The sequence below is a fragment of the Mandrillus leucophaeus genome, unplaced genomic scaffold, assembly GCF_000951045.1.
Source record: "Mandrillus leucophaeus isolate KB7577 unplaced genomic scaffold, Mleu.le_1.0 Scaffold887, whole genome shotgun sequence".
NCBI classification, from domain to species: domain Eukaryota; kingdom Metazoa; phylum Chordata; class Mammalia; order Primates; family Cercopithecidae; genus Mandrillus; species Mandrillus leucophaeus.
In genome coordinates this window covers 517,059-535,512 of record NW_012109663.1, presented here as the reverse complement: position 1 = coordinate 535,512, position 18,454 = coordinate 517,059, and the positions used below count along the sequence as shown (strand labels likewise).

The 18,454-nt window shown below is 35.1% G+C and overlaps 1 protein-coding gene across 1 annotated transcript in view; it reads left to right on the top strand.

Moving 5' to 3' along the window:
• The window catches only part of DNAJB14 (DnaJ (Hsp40) homolog, subfamily B, member 14), a 34,667-nt gene that overhangs the window by 6,518 nt on the left and 9,695 nt on the right, over nt 1-18,454 (top strand). The window contains exons 5-7 of the mRNA XM_011969362.1: nt 1,379-1,524; nt 15,638-15,823; nt 17,923-18,017. Coding sequence (XP_011824752.1) covers nt 1,379-1,524; nt 15,638-15,823; nt 17,923-18,017 — 427 coding nt within the window. The remainder of the gene's footprint in view (nt 1-1,378; nt 1,525-15,637; nt 15,824-17,922; nt 18,018-18,454) is intronic.

The following is an 18,454-nucleotide window of genomic DNA, read 5'->3' as shown; positions in this document are numbered from 1 at the left end:
TAAGTCTCTAAAGTAGAAAAATCCAATTTTAATTTCTGTAAATTTGTATAATTTTATATTGCTTGCCCTTGTAACCTCCAATTTCATATAACAAATGATGGATGCCTTCATTATATAAAGAAAGCTAAGGCTCATTTACTTCGAAAATATTTACTGAGACCCTATTGTGTGCCCAGCACTGTGATATCTAATAGGTTTAATAGTTTAAAAAAAAAAAAAAAAAAAAAAATCAATCTTATCTCTTTTCTTTGAAAACTTTGAATCAGTCTTTGCAGTTCTTTTGCTGCCAGTGTCCACTTATACCCTAGATCATTTCGCCAGTCACTACCTCTGTCTACCTCTGTTATCAAGCCACCCACACATGGAACACATCTAAAGTTGCAAAGTACTCTCCAAAAATTTTGAAAATGTACTGTGGCTTTTGTGAAAGTAAATTACTAGATTGTGGAAGAAGGTTGGCATCCACTTGTACTTAATGTTCTCTGTTCCATTCAGAGTATTTCTTTTCTAATCCTAATGTACTTTAAATACTCCAGGCTTAAATCTGTTAAATATTTAAGGTACAAACTGTATGTATATAATCTTTAGAAATGTGCTTATCACAATGAAAATCAGGGATAACATTTTTTGAGTACCATGTTATATTTTATCATGAGATGTTATCTTTTTCAGAGAGTGACACAGATAAATTATCTTCGGCATAACAGGGCTGGCTGGGTGCAGTGGTTTACGCCTGTAATCCCAGCACTTTGGAAGCCTGAGATGGGAGGATCATTTGAGGCCAGAAGTTCGAGACTAGCCTCAGCCCCAACATAGCAAGACCCCATCTATACCAAAAATAAATAAATAGGCTAACTTAATTTGACATTTAAACCATAGAATACTGCAATTGTTTTGCATATACTAAACTATTGATTTGATAGTTGGTTAGATCTACATTATGCAAGAACAAAATTTTTGGAATGTAATGCATGTTCATTCTTAGCTGTGACACGCTTTTGAAGAGTTTTGGAATTACTTTATCCATTTACGAGTAGTAAAAAATTGTTCATATTGTCTCATTTTAGTTACAATATATGTTCTGACTTTCATCCACGATTATTATGGGCTTTGCTTTACTTCTCTGTACTTGTGATACCTTACACTAAGGACATTTTCATGGTTTACTCTTCTTAGACTGGGGAAGAGGTTGGAGGAATGGTCTGTGGTCGAAAAAGGGAATGAAGTAAACTAATCCTTAAAGAAATAAGCCATCATTAGATTTTGAGAACGAGTCCACAGATAGTTCTTTGTACCATTCTAATAAATTAAAAAATTAGAGATATTACATGACCGTCTTCCTTGAAATTTACATTATAACACACTTTCTTGTTCACAGCATAAACAAATGTAAAAATTACTATGAAGTACTTGGAGTTACGAAAGATGCTGGTGATGAAGATTTGAAAAAAGCTTATAGAAAGCTTGCTTTGAAGTTTCATCCAGACAAAAACCATGCACCTGGAGCAACAGATGCTTTTAAAAGTAAAGTAAACCTTTTAAAGCAATTTTACTAAGCTCTCTTTAAAATTCACTTTATAGTGTTTCAGAATATTAAATTCTGCTTTTGGACTGGTGCATTTAGAGACCAGCCAAGCAAGGGTCTGGAAAATCCTTTAAAACTTCAGTATTAACTGGTCATACCCGAAGTCAAACGAATGCAGTTTGGCTTCACAAAAGCAATATTCCAGTTCTGATACAGTCTTAAGTAACTTTTCTAGGCACGTATGCATGCTTTCTTGTTTACCAGGAACAAGTAGGGTGATGATTATGCATGAGCTTCCAGCGTATTGCCATCTGGTTCTAAAGGAACTAAAAGCAAAATATAGTTTTTGTGAGTTTTTAAGGTACAATAGACTGGAACTTGGATATTTAAGAAAAATCTCCCCAGAGTTCTTTTATTTCTATTAAACTTTGCCCAGTTTTTCCATTTTATATATGTAGTTTTAGCTAATGTCATTTTTTTCTTTTTAAAAATATCATTCCTCTTGCCTACTATTTATTTTTTGTTTTCCATCCCAATAGTCTTTAAATTTTTTGCCAATTTAATAAATGTCAGGGAAGTGATTTTGTCATTTTATATTTTGTTAAATACAATTTATTTGTAATAATTAATTTCTAATTCATAGTTAAATGCCTAAATTTGTGATTGTTCATTCTTGTGAATTTGGCATTCATAAAGCCAGTGTATAATGTTTACAGTACAATGGTGGGGTCTTAGAATCACTGGAAGTAGATACTCATTTTAAACACCTTCCAAAAAGATAGAAGAATCAATTGGTCCTTCATGAAAATACTGATAAAATTGTTTCCAAAACAGTTTTGTTTCTTGAAGGAAGTTGCCAAGGAAAATACAGTTGAGAATTAATAATATATTCCAATAAAAGCCACTGCCAAAGTGGTGCTGGTGACAGTAAATTACCACTGTGACAGGGAGAGACGTCTCAGTTTGTTTCCTTAAAGTAAAAGTGGCATGTTGAAAGTACAGGAAAAGCTTTACTCGAAAACACTAACTTGCAAATTACATTTCCATCAGTTCATTACCTGAAGAATGTGTCCAGAAAATAGTGCCATTATTTTCTTTCCTCCAAATACACACCTTTATTAAACAAAAGTAAAGCTTTCATTTTTAAAAATAACACAGATAATAGCACTTAGGTTAATTTATAATTCAATAGTACAGAAAGTTGGGAAATTTCTGATGGAATTGTCAAGTAGAATAAATATTTGTTTAATTTGTTTTATAGCTTGAGCCTAATGTATGCAGTCACAGAGTTATCAGAAAATGTAACTGAAATCTTTAAATAGCTAATTTATTATCATATATTCCCCCAAAAGCTAAAAGTGAGTTTAGATTTATGAGTTCCACAAATTTAATTTAAAGTTTTTTGAGTTTTAAAAACGTTTAAAATATTTTGGCAGTGGATTATTCATATGTTTGTGATCTGCTAAGTGATTTCAGTGTTAATTCTTCATTAATGCTAAGAACATTAAACTATTTCTTCAACTTCTGTATTGAAGTCATATTAGCATCTTGGAATAACACTAAATGTATGTAACATATTTCTACAGCCTCTGTAGTGTTTTGAATAGGTTAGCAGCATAGATGTCACCTAAGGAAGCCAGGTAGACACTCAGTGGGGTTTTACAAAGCTGGTTATACTTTTGTGTGGTACATTTCAGAGTTTAGTGCTCTGCTTTGCAAAACTAGAGACTTAATACTTACCAACATGCCAGGAGATGATTTATATCTAGAGGAGAGGATCACATTGTTCAATGCACAAAGAGATTACCTGTAAATCAGAATGCCAGTTTATTAGTCCCAAAGAGGATCAAAATAGGGAATTGGCTGATAAGCCCATTTTTCACTGAGTGGAAACTACATAGAAAACTCAAGTTGTAATCCACAAATGCTTGGCTAGTAACAGTAGTTAATTAGAAAATATTACAGATAGCATCATCACACAGAAATGGCAGGTTTCATTCATTTGGCATACAGGATCTTCTCATTGTCTTCTGTATCATCTTATTTTATTTTTAACCAACTAGTCTGTTTTTGGAATACTAAGCCATTTATCTCTGAGCAAAGACAATATTGTTGTCTTTTTTATAAAAGCTAAAGTATGGATTGATTGCTCTGTAATTACTAAAACACTTTTTTCAGAAAATGGAAACTACTTGCTTTTATTTCCTTCAAGAATAGAAAATGAAGAGGTAATTAGTAATTAAATGAAGAGATGTTTCATTTGTGTGTTTTGTAAAGCTTTAAAAATAAAAAAGATTGTTCTCAAGGAGAATGAACTCGTATACGTTCATGTAGCTATTTTGTCTTTCCAGTTAGGATTATAAGTTTCCCAAGTGGGGAGTATTTTATTTACATGTAAAGTGACTTGTAAAATACATATAAACATATTTTAAAACACATTTTAATGAAATGAGTCCCTTTCCTTTTTTCTGATGTAGACGTCTTCAAAACATACCCATTCTACATTATCTTCAAAGATTCCCAAGTATTTCAGAGACTATTTGAATAATACCTGTGTCTATTGACATACACATGAATGTAGTAATAGAGCATAGATTAGTTGTTTATGTGTTTTCTTGACAAGTAATAGTGGAATGGGAGTTGTTGCTTGTATTAGTTCTGGTAGTTCAATATGAACATCTAGAGTATATCTCTAAGTACAAAGAGTTTAATTCTGCCATTTGGGTTAGTTCTTGTAGAGAAGTACAATGAGAGAATCTGAGATATCTTCTTCCCCAAAGAATTTATAATTCATAAAGGGGAGATAAACCTTACACAGAACTTTTGTGATATAGTAATGCCTCACATTTAAGAAACATCTTACAGTTTTTCATTCCCATTTTTAAATTTAATGCTTATTAAAAAATCTCATGAAATAGTTAAGAGACCAGTGTCATCCTCATTTCAAAAATAAGAAAATTGAGACTCAGATTTACCCAGGATCTCACAGAAGACCAACTATATTTAAATACTAAAACAGACTACAGATGTCCAAAGAAAGGTTAGAAAGATGAAGTCTCATTGTGAGCAGAGTAGTTGGAGAAGCCTTCATAATAGTTAGAATTAAGGTTAAAATTAAGAATTTTCTTAAGAGTTAGCATGATGTCTATGGTTAGAGAAGAGAGGGGATAGCAAAAGCTTGGCAGCGAGAATGAGGTGGGTGATCTAAAATTCCATGGGGACTTCCACTTTCAGGAAGATAGGACAGATATACTTTTCCCTATTTCTCCCAATGAGTACAACTGAAAACCCCAAACATTAATATATAAAATAAAGAAAACAAACAAAGGAAGACTCTGAAAGGTGGAGAGAAAAAAGGTAGACCAACTAGGTAGGGACCTCAGGATTCAAAGAACAACACAGCAGTTAGTTGCTTAGGTTTTTTTGTTTGTTTGTTTGTTTGTTTGTTTTTGATGGAGTCTTTCTGTGTCGCCCAGGCTGGAATGCAGTGACACAGTCTTGGCTCACTGCAACCTCTGCCTCTTGGCTTCAAGCAATTCTCTGCCTCAGCTTTCTGAGTAGCTGGGATTACAGGCGCCTGCCACTACACCTGGCTAATTTTTTTGTATTTTTACTAGAGATGGGGTTTTCACCATCTTGGCCAGGCTGGTCTTGAACTCCTGACCTTGTGATGCACCCACCTCAGCCTCCCAAAGTGCTGGGATTACCAGCATGAGCCACCGTGCGTGGCCTACGTATTCTTTTTTTACCCCATATATATCCCAGATTAGATGCTGGAGGAGTAGGTAACACAAAAACACCAATAAGTATAGACAGAAAAGCCCCAAGAAAAGCCTGCCTTATCTAGCCAAATGATCAGGAAAGGGATAGCCTAGAAAGACAGAAAAACAGTAGCCACTCTACTGCAAACACCACAGGAAAAACTGTTGCCCCACTCTGACCCACACTAGCAAAGGCTAAGTAGAGAGCCTAGACTACCACCCCCTCTATGCTGTAATGAGATGCTCTAAGCTCCCTCCTGGGATGGTAACAGAGCAGGTTAACTAGATAGCTTAGACTTTCATTTATGCTGGGTAGTAAGAAAGGCTTCCCTCACAATGTCAGTGGGGATCATGTGGACTTTCACTTCCACCTGGCAGTGAAAGGGTGCTCATTCTCCCTGCTGGGGTAGTATCAGAGGTAGCCTAATGTACAGTCAGGACTTTAGTCACCACCCAGAGGTAACAAAGTCATTCCCTTATGGTGTCAGTGAAGTTAAATGGAGAACAGTAACGAAGCATCTCTTCTCCTCCTAGCCAGCGAGATATAAGTGGAGGTCTGATGTTCCCATAAGGGAACTTCTGTATCTATCCAATGGGACCCTTCCCCTTGAGTGTCTTCAGAGGCCAAGGGAAAAAACCTGGACTTCCACTCCCACTTAGGAACAATGAGATGGTATTCCCCCTTCTCTGCTGAAGTGGAGTCAGAGGAATACAATAAAAACAAAATATATAAATAAGATCCAGACTTTCATAAGATAATACCCCATATTACGAAGTTTCAGTTGAAAATTACTTGTCAGTCTAACAACCAGGAATATCTCAAAACTATAGAATGTTTATGATCATATAAATGTTTCAATGGGTGGTCATATGTTTCAATGAGCAACTACAAATAAGCTTAAAACAAAATAATCTTTGCAAAGCAATAGAAAGTCTGAGCAAAGCTATTAAAGTATAAAGAACAAAATAGAAATTTTACAACTCAAAAATAAAAACTATCAGTAAGTGGAATAAACAGCAGAATGGACAGATAGAGGAAATAATTGGTGAGCTAGAAAATAGAAAAATAGATGTTATCCAATTTGAACATAGAAAATAAGCTCAAATGAAAAATGACATAGCCTCAGAGACTGGTGGGACTATAGCACAAGCTCTAATATTTAAGTGATTAGTGTCCTAGAAGAAGGGAGAAAGAAGGCAGAGCTGAAAAGGTACTCAGAAAATTAAAGGTTGAAAACTTCCCAAATTTGGCAAAAGATAGAAGCCTATAGATTCCAGCTGAATGAACCCCAAACTGATAAACCCAAAGAAAGCCACACCAAGACACATCATTGTCAAACTTTTGAAAACTAAAGACAAAGGCTTGAAAACAGCAAAAGAGAAATGATGCTTTACCTGTAGGGGGAAAAGCAATTTAAGTGATAGCAGATTTCACATCAGAAACCACAGAGGCCAGAAAGAAGTGGCACATATTTCAAGTGCTGAAGGAAAAGGAACTGTCAACCTAGAATCCTATACTCAGCAAAAATATCTTTCAGGAATGAAGGGGAAATCCAGACATTTGTCAGATGAAGGAAAAATGGGAAAATTTGTCATGAGCAAATACAACCTAAGAGAATAGCTAAAGGAAGTTCTTTAAACAAAAGGACACAATAAAAGAAAGAATCTTGAAATATCAAGAGGAAAGAAAGAATACGGTACTCTGGTATTATTTGTGGTGCCCCAAAGTTTGTATGTTGAAACCTAGTCACAAATGTGATGGTATTAGGAGGTGAGGCCTTGGGAGGTGGGATTCTACCTTGTGAAGACACATTTAGAAGGAACCATTTGTGAACCAGAAAGCAGGCCCTCACCAAGACACTGAGTCTGCCAGTGTCTTGATCTAAGCCTCAGCCTCTGTAGCTGTGAGAAATAGATTTGGTTATAAACTATCCAATTTATGATATTTTGTTATAGCAATCTGAATGGACTAAGACACATGGTAAGCAAAAATATGGTTAAATACAGTATACTTTTGCTTCTCTTGAGTTTGTTTGATATTTGAAGCAAAAATTACAACATTGATAAGGTTTTAGATGTATGTAAAGAAAATATATAAGGCAATTATTTTTTTGTTTGTTTTTTTGAGATGTAATCTCTCTCTGTCACCCAGGCTGGAGTGCAGTGGCACAATCTCTGCTCACTACAACCTCCGTCTCCCGGGTTCAAGCGATTTTCCTGCCTCAGCCTCCTGAGTAGCTGGGATTACAGGCTTGCGCCGCCACACCCTGCTAATTTTTTTTTTATATTTTTAGTAGAGACAGGGTTTCACCATGTTGACCAGGATGGTCTCGATCTCTCAATCACATGATCTACCCGTCTCAGCCTCCCAAAGTACTGGGATTACAGGCATGAGCCACCGCGCCTGGCTGGCAATTATGTTTTAAATAGGGGAAGATAAAGGGAAGTAAAGGGAGGTAAGGATTCTGTACTTAATTCAAACTAACAAAATGATGACACCAGAGGATTATAAATTATGTATATATTATGTATATATAATACATATAAATTATGTGTATATAATGTATATATAATGCCTAGAGCAACCACTAAAAAGTTATACAAAGATATATACTCAGAACAGACTATAGATAAGTCAAAATGGAATTCTAAAAAATGTTCAAGTAACTAACTCACAGGATGTCAGGAAAAAGAAAACAGGAATGAAAGGACAGAAAATAAAAAATAAAATGGCAGGCTTAAACCCTAACTTATCAGTAATTACATTACATGTAAGTGACCTGTCTATGCCAATTAAAAGTCTTTTGGTATAATGTGTTTTAAAAGCATGATTTCACTAGGTGAAGTGGCTCACGCCTATATATTCCTAGCACTTTGGGAGGCGAAGGTGGGAGGATCAGTTGAGCCCATGAGTTCAAGATCAACCTAGCCAACAGTGAGACCCCCATCTCTACAAAAAATTAAAAAATCAGCTGGATGTGGTAGCACGTGTCTGTTATCCCAGCTACTTAGGAGGCTGAGGCAGGAGAATCACTTGAGCCTTGGGGGTTGGGGCTGCAGTGACCTGTGATTGTGCCACTGCACTCCAGCTGGGGTAACAGAGCGAGACCTTGTTTTAAAAACAAAACATGATTTTGCTGTATGTTGTCTACAAGAAAATTATTTGATAACACTATGTCCAGAATAAAAATAAGATTGAAAAACTATATCATGCAAATATTAGTCAAAAGAAAACAGGAGTTGCTATATTAATATTAGAGCAAGTAGGCTTTAGAGTAAAAAAATTACCAGAGTAGTACATTATGAACATGTACATGATAAAAGGGTCAGTCCTTTAAGACATAAATGTATATGCACTGAAAGACAGCTGCAAAATATGTAAAGCAAAAACTAATAGAACTGGAGGAAGAAGTAGACAAAGTCACAGTTATAGTTGGAGACTCTGATACCTCTTTCTCATAACTGATAGAACAATTAAACAGAAAATCAACAAGAATATAGAAGAACTAAACACCACCATCACCCAACAAGATCTAATCAACATTTATACATGCCGCTCAACAACAGCGGACTGCAAATTCTTTTCAAGTGCCCACAGAACACACAGGAAGATAGACCATATCCTGAGTGATAAGATAAACCTCCACTAATTTAAAATATTGAAATCATACAAGTATGTTCACCAACCACAATGGAATCAAAGTGGAAATCAGTAACACAAAGGTAATAGGAAAACGTCCAATCCTTGGAAACTGAACATATACTTCTAAAGTATCCACGTGTCAAACAGGAAATATCAAAACAAATTTTAAAAAATATATTGAACTAACTTGGCCGGGCACGGTGGCTCACGCCTGTAATCCCAGCACTTTGGGAGGCCGAGGCGGGTGGATCACAAGGTCAGGAGATCGAGACCATTCTGGCTAACACAGTGAAGCCCTGTCTCTACCAAAAATACAAAAAGCCGGTGTGGTGGCGGGCACCTGTGGTCCCAGCTACTCGGGAGGCTGAAGCAGGAGAATGACGTGAACCCGGGAGGCAGAGCTCACAGTGAGCCGAGATTGTGCCACTGCACTCCAACCTGGGCAACAGAGCAAGACTCCATCTCAAAAAATATATATATATATGTGTGTGTGTGTATATATATGTGTGTGTGTGTGTGTGTGTGTATATATATATATAAAACTAAAAATGAAAATACAACAATCAAAATTTGAGAAGACCAGCTGAAGGAATGCTGAGAGGAAACTTGTAACATGAAATGCATATGTTAGAAAAGAGGAACAGTCTCAAATCAGTTATCTGTGCTTCTACCTTACAAATCTAGAAAAAGAATAGCAAAATAAACTCAAAGCAAGCAAAAGAAGGAAATTATAAGAGTAGAAATCAGCAGAATTGAAAAGAGTAGCAATAGTGAATATCAATGAAACAGAGCTGGTTCTCTGAAAAAAATCAATAAAATTGAAAGACTGACGAAAAAAAGAGAGAAGACAGAAATAACCATTGTCAGAAATGGTGTCAGAGACAAGGATATCACTGCAGACATCAAAAGGATAATAAGAATACTATGAACAATTCCATACACGTAAGTTTACAAATTAGATAAGATGGTTCAATTAGTTGAAAAATACAAATGATCACAACTCAGTCTGATATAGGTAATGTGAATAGCCCTATAGAAATTGCTGTGGTTTGGGTATATTGAAATTTGATCCCCAATGTGGAAGTGTTGGGAGGTGTAGCCTAGTGGGAAGTGTTTTTGTTATAGGGGCAGATCCATCATGAATGTCTTGGTGCTGTTCTCACAGTAGTAAGTTCTTGCTCTTTTGAGGCTAGATTAGTTCTCACAGGAACTGATTATTTCCTGAGTGAGTGGGTTGTTATAAAGCCAGGACACCCCTCAGGGTTTCCCCTCTTTGCACCTGTCTGCTTCCACTTTGATTTTCTCCACCATGTGATGTAGCACAAAAGCCCTCACCAGAAGCCAAGGCCATGCCCACAAACTTCTCAGCCTATAGAACCGTAAGCTAGTCTCAGGTATTCTTCTATAGCAACACAAAATGGACTAAGAACTGTTCAGTGAATTAAAGTTGTAATTACAAAATTCCCAAAAAAGAAATATCCAGACTCAGATTCCCCCCCCCCCCCCTTTTTTTTTTTTTTGAGACGGAGTCTTGCTCTGTCGCCCAGGCTGGAGTGCCGTGGCGCGATCTTGGCTCACTGCAAGCTCTGGTTCCCAGGTTCACACCATTCTCCTGCCTCAGCCTCCCAAGAAGCTGGGACTACAGGTGCCCACCACCACACCCCGCTAATTTTTTGTATTTTTTAGTAGAGACGGGGTTTCACCATGTTAGCCAGGATGGTCTCAATCTCCTGACCTTGTGATCCACCCGCCTCGGCCTCCCAGAGTGCTGGGATTACAAGCGTGAGCCACCGTGCCCAGCCTTCAGATCCTCTTATTGAAGAAGTCTATCAAACTTTTTAAGGAAGAATTAAAACTAATTCTACAGAATCTCTTCCAGAAAATAGAAGAGGAAGAGACATTTTCCAGTTAATGTTAAGAAATGTTTTACCTTGCTTATATCAAAACCAAAGACATTACAAAAAAACAAAAACAAAACAAAACAAAAAGAAACTACAGACCAGTATACTTTGTGGAATAAACCCAAACGTCCTTAACAAAATACCAGAATTTTGCAGTATATAAAAAGAATAATATACCCCAAACAATAGAAGTTTATTTGAAGGTAGCAAACTCAATTCACTATTTGAAGATCAATAAGTGTAATCCACCACATTAATAGACTAAAGGAAAAAAAATCCCACGATTATATTAATCAGTGGAATAAAAGCATTTGATACATTTCACCACCCATTCATGATAAAAACTGTCAGAAAAAATAGCAATAGAAGGGAACTGTCTCAACTTGATGAAGAGCAACTACAGAACTCCTGTAAGCTAACATTAAATGGTGAAAGACTGAATGCTTTTCCCTTGTGATCAAGAATAAAGCAAGAATGTCTCTTTACCACTCTTACTCGACAAAGTGCAGGAAGTAGTAACCACTGTGTTAAAGAGAGAAAAAGGAAATAAAAGGCATACAGGTTGGAAAAGAAGAGCTAAAACTACTTATATGCAAATGACATGATTATCTATGTAGAAATCCAAGGAATCTACAGAAAAAAACTATAACTACAAAGTGAATCCCGTAAGATTGCAGGACACAATATAAATATATAAAAAATTAATTGCATTTCTATTTACTGGTAATGAACATTTAGACACTAAAATTAATAATACATTAGCATTTACAACCATACATACAAAAAAATACTTAGATGTAAATTTAATAAAACTTGTATCAAATTTATATACTGAAAGCTATACAATATTTATTAAAGAAATCAGAAAATAGCTAAATAAATGGACTGAAATATCACGTTCATGGATGGGAAGATTCAACATGGTAAAGATGTCAAGTCAGCTGGGCGCGGTGGCTCACACCTGTAATCCCAGCACTTTGGGAGGCCGAGGTGGGCAGATCACCTGAGATCGGGAGTTCTAGACCAGCCTGACCAACACGGAGATACCCTGTCTCTACTAAAAGTACAGAATTAGCCAGGTGTGGTGGCACATGCCTGTAAGTCCAGGAGGCTGAGGTAGGAGAATCACTTGAACCTGGGAGGCGGAGGTTGCAGTGAGCCAAGATCGTGCCATTGTACTCCAGCCTGGGCAACAAAAGCAAAACTCTGTCTCAAAAAAAAAAAAAAGATGTCAAGTCATCACAAATTGATATACAGGTTTAACACAATTCCTGTCAAAATCCTAGCAGGATTTGTTTTGTAGATAGAAACAAGTTTTATTCTAAAATTCATATGAGGGGAAGAAAGAACCTGAATATTTAAAAACATTTATTTTTATTAAAAGAATGTAGTTGGAGTAATCAGTGTTCCTGATTTCAAGATTTACTATATCAATAGTAAACAAAACTGTGTGGTATTGGCAGAGAAATATACACATAGATCAGTAGAACAAGACAGGAAACCCAGAAACAGACTGATACTAATACAGCCAACTGGTTTTTGACAAAGATGCAAAAGCAATTCGATGGAGGAAAGACAGCCTTTTCAACAGTTGGTTTTGAGGCAACTGGACACCCATAGGCCAAAAAATTAACCCCGACAAAAAGTATCATCCCTTATACACAAAATGAACTCAAAATAGATCATGAATGTAAATATAAAACATAACACTTAATCAACAATCATGGGAGTAAATCTTTAGGATCTAGGGCGAGGCAATGATTTTTTAAGACTTAACCCCAAAAGCACAGTACATAAAAGGAAAAGTTGTTAAGTTGTACTTTAAGATTTTTAAAGTTTGCTCTGCCCTATTACAAGGATGAAAAGAAGCTCCAGGATGGGAAAAAAGATTTGCCAGGCACATATTTGACAAAGGACAGGTATCTTGAATATATTAAACATAAAGAACTCCCAACACTCAAAAGTAAAATAACAGACAATCCCATTAGAATGGTCAAGAAAATGAAGAGATATCCCATTGAAGATGATATACAGAGGGCAGATAAGCACAGTGAAAGATTTTCACTGTCATTCATTAGTCATTAGAGAAATGCAAAGTAAAGCCAAAATGGGATATCACTACACATTTATCAGAATGGCTAGACTGAAAAATAATGACAATACCAAATGCTGGTATGGATGCAGAGAATGGATCACTCATTGTTGATGGGATACGTAATGACACAGCCATTCTGCACAATAGTTGGGCAGTTTCTCAAAAATATATGCAGCTACTATACAACCCAACAATGCACTCCTGGGGATTTATTCCAGAGAAATGAAGATTTATGTTTACACATAATCCTGTACATGAATGTATATAGCAATTTTATTTGTAATAGCCAAAAACTAGAGAAAAACTAGATGTTATTCGGTGGTAAATGGTTAAACAAACAGTGGTACATCCTTAACCATGGACTACTACTCACTGATAAAAAGAAATGAACTGTTGGCAAATATGACAGCCTGGATCTCCAGAGTGTTATGATTTACAAAGCCAATCCCAAAAGGTTTAAATCAATTTATATATCATATAATATAATCCCATTTATGTACTGTGTTATTTCATTAATACAATATTCTTGAAATGACAAAACTGTCAAAATGGAGAATAGATGAATGGTTGTCAGGGGTTGGGAAGGGAAGGAGGAGGAGTTGGATGTGGTTATGAAAGATCAGCATGAGGGTGGTATTAGAAATGTTCTCTATCCTGACTATATCAGTATCAATATCCTGTTTGTGATATTGTAAGATAATTTTGCAAAATATTACTATTGGGAAAAATTAGGCAAAAGGTATAGCGGATCTGTGTATTAAAAGTTTAAAGAAAAATAAATGAAGTAGAAGGTACCTTTTGGTCAGATAAGTGAAAATGAGGTAGAAATGCATTTTGTAAAACTTTTGAATACCAAAATAAATTTTGGATATAATTATTTAGATAATAAGGAACTGCAAAAAATCTTGATTATAGGGTATAATATCACAAAGTAAATGAATAGAAAATTACTCTGGCCACAATATATAAATTGTCTTATGTGTACAATTTTAGATTATGACAGTATTTCTCAAATACCATCGAAATATCTTAATGTTTAGAAATTACTTTTTCTAAAAAAGGAAGCCTTAAAATAGAATTGAGTTGCCTATATATTAACAGTTTTAAAGTATTAAAACTATTAAAGTAGCATTGTTACATAACATGGGATAGCCCTTTTAGTTTATAGATGTTAAATCCTAAAATTGGTATTGTTACTAAAACTACAATTTTAGGAGACTGATAGATCATGCTTCTTTTTTTAGGTATGAGTTAATACCTTGGTGTTGTTTGTAAGTACATTGTTTCTATCTTTGACTGTGCTTTCCCTTTGAAATAATTCATAAAATGATGGCTACATTTCTGAGTCACAGATTCTTTGAGAATCTGAAGAAAGTATCTCCTCAAATAGATGGACCATCCACCTAATTTTTCATACAGCAGGGTACACATACCACCTGAAAGCAATCTCTGAATCCCAGTTTTAAGAAGCTCGATTAGAAGAAAATATCCAGAATATTGTATACAATTAATTTCAGGATAATGTGTAATCATCCAAAAACAACTACCTAATGAGCATCTGTTTGCTTGTACAGTATCTATGGCAGCCACCACATGGGATCCAAAACTATTTTTAAAATATTGCAAAATACTGTATTGCAAGAGGCTTACAATCTAGTTTAAGAAGCAAGATGTATTTATGAAGTGATTATTAGAAATGTCAGAATAATAAGAATAGGGTAGTTCCTAGTTTTAGATTCAAAGCATTACAACTTGTAAATTGGTAAATTTGTAAACTTTAACAATTTTCTGGATTAGTTTCAGGTAGTCTTTTTTTTCAGCATGACATTAGTTTTTGTGTGAGGCAGCCTTTTATAATATAAAAACTTTGCTTGCCAACTTTTACTCATTTCTTTTTCAGGGACTGGAAATGCTTATGCTGTTTTAAGTAAATTCTGGTAACCAGTGTACCATTACCTCTTGGATTTGGGACTGTGAGATGGGAAATAGAATTATTTTTTATAAAAAAATGTTATGAAGGTAGCAAAGTGAAACAGAAAAACCGAGGACTGTCTGTATTTATTTAAAAACTAATTCAGACTTTATGCTGGACCTTGAGGATACGGCCATGAAAACATAAACACAGTCCCTGTCTTAATAGAGTTTACTGTTTTAGGGGATAAGTTGTGCGGGATGATAGAATGAAAGAATAGCTCATGCAGGCTCCACGGTGCAAAAAAAGATTTTTGGTATAGGCTGCATAAAGAGAGTGTACTTATTGTGCTAAGAAGAATTTGAGTTCTTGAATTTCAGGGCCCTCATTTGTAAGGTGGGGATAATAATGGACAATGTAATAAGGTATTGGGTGCAGAGCCTGGCAGTTCTTAGGTACTCAATAGATGGTAGCTACTGCTATTGTTATTTGTTTAAACCACTTGAAAAATGGCTTAAGAGGCAGGATTTTAGGAGATGGAGCACAATATTAAAAAAGGAAGATGGATATTCCTTTGTTTTCAAGGCAGTAGAGACACCTGTCTGGTATAAAAAGTTGTATTGAGAGATAATATGTGTAATTGTACACAATGTATAGCTTTAAAAGAACATATTTTTAACAATTTTCTGAATTAGTTTCAGGTAGTCTTTTTTTTTTCAGCATGACATTAGTTTTTATGTGGGGTGGACTTTTATAATATAAAAACTTTGCTTACCAACTTTTACCCATTACTTTTTCAGAGATTGGAAATGCTTATGCTGTTTTAAGTAATCCAGAAAAGCGAAAACAGTATGACCTCACGGGCAATGAAGAACAAGCATGTAACCACCAAAACAATGGCAGATTTAATTTCCATAGAGGTTGTGAAGCTGATATAACTCCAGAAGACTTGTTTAATATATTTTTTGGGGGTGGATTTCCTTCAGGTATTTTAATGTAATTATAGATACTATATTTTATGAAGCTACAGAGTCTTACCTCCAGTTACATTATTTAGAGATGTATCTATCTTTTCTCCTACATTTCTTGTAGTGTTATGATCCTGTGATGGTTTTTCATGAAAGCAGGAGAAAAATGTTAGGGTTATTACTTTTATAATAGCCTGCCTTTTTCCTAGAACATATTTTAATTAAAAAAAAATGAAGAGTACAGATATTCTGTATTTTATATAAAGCTGAAAGGGAATGTAAGCATGAAATGTAATGTCTGTGTCTTAGGTAAGTACTATTACAATTATGAATGGTTTTCTTTACTTAAACCCAGATGACTATTTGACATTGCTTCTCTAGAAATCTTTGTATGTATTTTATCAATAATATTATAGTTGACTAATTTGGATTTATGTAGAGGTACTCATCTCTATTTCCATTTAAACAGTAGAAAGTCTGATTCATAGGTTATACTCAAAGTAAGTGGATTTTTAAGGTTACATTAAAATAGAAATAGCTAACTTTAACTAGACTATCAAAGTGAAATATTGTAGTGATACCACTAAATAGATAGATTTTATACTACCAACATAAATAGTATTAAACTCCGCTTACATTTACAGTAAGTGGTCACTTAACATAAGGTTTTTGGAAACTGTGACTGTAAGTGAAACAATGTTCTGCATAACAACTAATTTTACCACAGGCTAATTGATATAAACGAGAGTTAAATTGCTAAGGCATATAGTACATCATGTTTACTTGAAGTTGCAGTTTCCAAGGACCTCTGGATGACATTAAGTGAGGACTTACTGTACTGTGAGTTGTTAGTGTGGAAATCTATTTTCCTTGAAGGTAGCTCCTCTAAGGTACATAAAATTATAGCTTTAGTCTTGTTTACAAAATTTATTTCAGGTGCTGAAGTAAATCCCATTCAACATTAGGAGAATCTTCATGAATGTAGCAATGTAATTGGACCTGGTGGCCCTCTCTGAATACTATTGAGAAAGGTTGTGGTCATTTCTTTTTATTTTTTAATAGAAACAGGGTCTTGCTCTGTTGCCCAGGCTGGAATACACTGGGATGATCATAGCTCAGTGCAGCCTCAAAATCCTAGGTTCCACCAATCCTCCCACCTCAGCCTCCCAAGTTGCTGGTACTACAGGCATGTACCACCATGTCTGGCTAAGTTTTTTAAAACTTTTGTAGAGACAGGGTCTTGCTGTGTTGTCCAGGCTAGTCTTGAACTCCTGGTCTCAAGTGATCCTCCCACCTTAGCCTCCCAAATCCTGTGCTGAGATTACAGAGGGGAGCCACCATGCCCGGCAAGGTTGTGGTCATTGATAGGACATTTTGCAAAGCATCCTTGAAGGAAAGAGGATATATAAATGCAAATTAATGACTGAAAATATAACCTGTGTTTTGACATGTTAGAATATATAATTACAGAAAAATTATTAAAACTAGTAATTTTGACTGGAAATATACTAGAAACAATCAGAAATCTTTCAGGCAATAGTAAATTTTCTTCTGATATTTGATTTGCAGTTATTTTGCTAGTTTTAACATAGTTTGTCAGTGGTAGCCATTTCTGATTGCTCATCTTATATAAAAACAACTTGAATGTTTATCAGCAAGAGAATGTTGGAATAAATTGTGGTCCATCTATACCAAGATATATTATAGAGCTATTTTTAAACAATGAATTTGAATACTATCTTTTGATTTCTAGAGATGTTTTATGATTCATTGATAAATGCAAAAAGCAAAGTTTCAAAGTAATAATACAACATTTATAAAAACAACTAGTCATAAACAAAAGAGGTTTATAAAAACCTCTATGTGTGTGGAGAAACTCTTAGTCAAGTTTTCATAAAGAAGGAACTTCTACCTGTAAAGGAAGCAGATTGGGAAGAATCATTCCTATTTCTATCCACCCTTCACTCACAAGAGGAGAGGGCAATAAGTATTTACTACTGAAAATAAACATGCATTATTTTACTAATTTTTAATAATTAAAGAAAAATGTAAAAGAAAATATACTTTTTCTGATCATAATTGCTCTCCCTAATTTAACTCTGCTTTTAATCTTTTAGGTAGTGTACATTCTTTTTCAAATGGAAGAGCTGGTTATAGCCAACAACATCAGCATCGACATAGTGGACATGAAAGAGAAGAGGAAAGAGGAGATGTACGTTTATGACTAGAAATCACAAAATGGCAAATTTCAGCTCAGGAAAAGCAATTAGAGTTGTCTGGAAAGAGGGCAAGTTGTTGTAGGAAATAATGAGTTTTTCTCTTACTAGAGGTGTTTGGTAGAGACTAGAAAATCCTTAGGGATATTGTAGGAATAGGAGGAGAGGTCAGCCCTGGGTGGTTGGATAGTATGACCCCTTTAGATTTGTTATTCTATGATTCTAATGAAGGTACACCTGCATTGTGCATGTTGTGAAGGCAACTTGTTATTGTTGGTCCTGAAGAATTTAGAATACTGAAAAACTTGAATTGGAAGTAACTTTCCTTGTTCTAATGCGGTTATACCTAATTGCCTATAGCAGTTTAATTACATGAAGTGGAAAGGTAAATAGAAAGAGCACTAGACTAGAAATTAAAAGGCCTGGCCCCCAG